The 3,737-nt window shown below is 39.6% G+C and overlaps 1 protein-coding gene across 2 annotated transcripts in view; it reads right to left on the reverse strand.

Moving 5' to 3' along the window:
* The window catches only part of LOC135108392 (transcription factor EB-like), a 129,921-nt gene extending 129,419 nt beyond the window's left edge, over positions 1-502 (reverse strand). For both annotated transcript variants that reach the window (XM_064019339.1, XM_064019338.1), the window contains exon 1: positions 219-502. In XM_064019339.1, coding sequence (XP_063875409.1) covers positions 219-358 — 140 coding nt within the window. In that variant the 5' untranslated portion in view covers positions 359-502. The remainder of the gene's footprint in view (positions 1-218) is intronic.
* Positions 503-3,737: the final 3,235 nt, after the last annotated feature.

The raw sequence follows: 3,737 nt of genomic DNA on the forward strand, positions 1-3,737 counted from the left end.
TAGGTGTAACATCAGAGTGTGTGTGTGTGTGTGTGTATGTGTGTGTGTACGCATTCATACAGCTTCCTCAATTCTCGGAACACACACACACACACACACACACACACGAGCATTTCAATACTGATGTCTGGAGCTGCTGACATCCCCTAACAGTGGCTGACATCCCTCCCCGATAGCGACCAGCGAATGCCTGACAGTCTCGTGACACCCACACCCACCTGCAGGCCACGGGCGGCTTGGACTTGAGGGTGTAGAAACCATTGCCATCTCCACCCTCCCTCAGGATCGCCTCTAGGTCTCCTTCGTCCAGCTCCACCACGTCGAAGCCCAAGTGGATGCCTGAATCTGGGGCCGACATGGCTAGGCACGACACACCACTGTTGCTACACGAGAAGCTCACAAAAGTAATACGCACGACAACACCCTCCCTCCACAGGCCCCGCTGACAACTGGCCGCTGACTCATTGACTCACTCCATCCCACAGCGGCGCGTTACCAGGTCTTGCCGCCACTTTCTGTATCTCCTCGTATTTATCTACCGTTAAGGAGATATGCTTACAGACTTTAAGCACGAATATTTTTTTTTCGTTATTTTTTATTGTGTTTCTTGAGGATGTCTAAGTTTACGAATCATCCTCTTCCTCGTAAAATGCTCCATGACGTCATCAGCTGAGCGCGTCATTTGTATTCAGTAGATTTTTTTTTCTTCAAAGAGAATTCATTATTTGTTTCGCTTTGCCATCAAACAACTGTAGTTTATTGATGGTACCTTTGTCATTTTGTAATGACAATAGCCTAGTATGATATTATATGGCTCATGTGTGACACCAAAGGCACAAAACAAATATACGAGGATATACATAAAACGTTAAATTACTTAAAAAGAGCATATCTTAAAAAAAATGTAATGATAGTGTTTACTGATACGTCACTTACTATGATTTTAACCTTGTATTCTGTAATAACCAGTCAACACTAATATTTTATTTATTCATTTATTTTTTATTAATTTTTATTTTTACTTTTTTTTTGGGGGGGGAGAACATTACAACGAGGTAAATGAATGACACTCCTATACGTCAGTCAGTGATCGGGTCACCTTCCATCAGAAAATTCACAAACTACAGAATACGCAAATAACTCAATCCTAAGATCCACAGAGAGAACTTTCCATTGAACATAGTGCTTATCTGCTTCTCTTCAAAGACTAGCGTTTAAGTAAATATGGGATGTCGTGGATGTATGTTTGTACGTGGACGATTGCATGAGACACTCTTTGTGAATCCATCAGTGCATTTTCTTTATGCAAATTATGTCCATTCGAGTGAGTCACCTGTGGAGGGTAGTTCAAGCCACTAACCTTTTCAAAGGTAGCACGCTATCAAAGACCCTAACCAATTACCTCCTGTAGTGACGGCACACGTGGTGCTCTACATAAATATAAGTACCATATATAAATAAACTAATCTAGACTGATATTTTCTTGATATTTCATACCAAATCGTTAATTACTTGCTAGGCCTTGACACTGACAATGTTTACCAAGAAGTGAGGCTCCTTTAACTCTTTGACTGCTATTTGATACACCTTTCCTTAATGACTAATCCCTCTGAGACATCTTTGTTTGTTCTACAGCCATCTCCAATCTTTAAATCTAGGTAGAAATTACACTTACTCTATTAAATCCCCTTCTTTCTTGTAGATGCTTCTAAAGATCTTATGGAATATTTCTGGTGGTGTTAATCATTTCATATCACATTGAAACATTTAACTTTCTTAGGAAAATTTTAGTTAACTGCAACAGTTCATCCAGGCCAATTCTGAATGAAACACTGGAGTTTTCGTTTTGTTAGTTTTCAACCTTCCATCACAGGCTTGGCAGTACAAACTTATCACTGAAGGTTCATATTCTGTGACCCTTGTTTCTATGCATTACTGCTTGGCACATCACTTCAGGTGGGTCTCCTAAAGGCTGCAGCTTTATTGCCCTCAGTCCCCCAGTGACAGCATATGGTAGGGCAGCTATGAAGAGGATAAAAAAAGAATGCTTTGTTTACATTTTTATTCTTTATTCTGTTACAACCTTCCTTTTTTCTTATTTTAACATTTTTTTACTGATTCCCTGAATTTTTATTTTTTATTCTTTAACAATTTTTTTTCCCCTGTTTTTTGCTTATCATTTTTTTTTAAGATGGTCTTGGCCAGGCAAGGCAGTCACAGACAAGCAGAAGGCTTCATTCCTTGCTTAATTTGAGTCAGGAGTGCCATAACACTAAAGTTCAATATATAAAAAATAAAGGACAGTACTCATTTTACCACCCGTGCTGTGAGACTGTTACGGTGCTGTGAGACTGTTACGGGGCATGAAATCAACCTCAACACTGCAAGGAATTATGGAAGAAAGCTGAAAGTAACAACCTACATACAAGTCAAAATTGCAGCATTTGGCTGTAGCCTAGTTTCCACACTTTGAGGAAACAGAAAAGAGAAACACATATAAAGTGTAATGCAGGATGGGCACAGAGACAACACCTAGCATAAGAGGACTAATTTGAAAACAACCAAGATTACCTATACTGAGAGAGAGAGAGAGAGAGAGAGAGAGAGAGAGAGAGAGAGAGAGAGAGAGAGAGAGAGAGAGAGAGAGAGAGAGAGAGAGAGAGAGAGAGAGAGAGAGAGAGAGAGAGAGAGAGAGAGAGAGAGAGAGAGAGAGAGAGAGAGAGAGAGAGAGAGAGAGAGAGAGAGAGAGAGAGAATAATACTGCATAATTATAGAAATAAGGTGAATGTGATTTCTAATACCCTTTACTGTGGGTAATGCAAAACCAAGGCAAAACACATATGAGACTAAATGCCTGAATAATGTTTGTTTTCTAAACAAAGCCTTGATCTATCTGTATGTAACGATGATATCCCCAGTGGAGGAGGTTAGCTGACACACACACACACACATACACACACACCTGAAGACTACACGAGTTCTTTAGTGATATCTTTGATCCAATAATTCACTTCACTGTTTCTGCATTCCTACTGGGACATATCAGGATCAGATTATGTCTGAGTGTCGTGTGGTATTTAAGTTATCTGAGATCAAAGATGAACAGACCTTCAGTCACTGAGAATCACTCATGCATTCTGTGCATTAAATTAACACAAGTATATAAACAGAATCACAATAGCCACAAAGGGTGCAAGCCAGCACAACTTGACTGACATTCCTAAGCCCATATAAATGGGGAGGGTAAGCATTAGAAAGAGCTGTCTGCCAGTAAAACTAGCAAAAATTATGATGAGCCAAACTCAAGGAATAGGATCTCAAAACTAACATGGCTGGCAATATGAGACATGTAGGAGGCTCATCAACAACAGCAACACTATAAAGATATGCAACTAAAGCCATCAAAGAAAATAAAAAACATATTCTATAAAATCTTATAGGTTGTGACTCTCCTGAACTCATTGTATCCTATAACAATTGAACTAAATTTACAAATTAATGCAATATTCTTATTTCTAAAATGGAAAAAAATGAAGGAGTAAAAATGAGTGTGACTGTGACTGCCTTTGTTCAGATGGTGCTGAAAAGGAAGGGTTAGGACATCTTACCGCTGGAGCAGCTGGTCGCCCAGTCTGGCTCACCTGCAGCAGACTCGTGTGGCCACCATTCTAACATCTAAAAAAGCCTCAACTGTTACCTAAGGATAGTCTGTGATCCCCAAATTATTCAAGTTTAAA

This window comes from Scylla paramamosain, chromosome 17 (genome assembly GCF_035594125.1).
Source record: "Scylla paramamosain isolate STU-SP2022 chromosome 17, ASM3559412v1, whole genome shotgun sequence".
In the NCBI taxonomy this organism is placed as follows: Eukaryota; Metazoa; Arthropoda; class Malacostraca; order Decapoda; family Portunidae; genus Scylla; species Scylla paramamosain.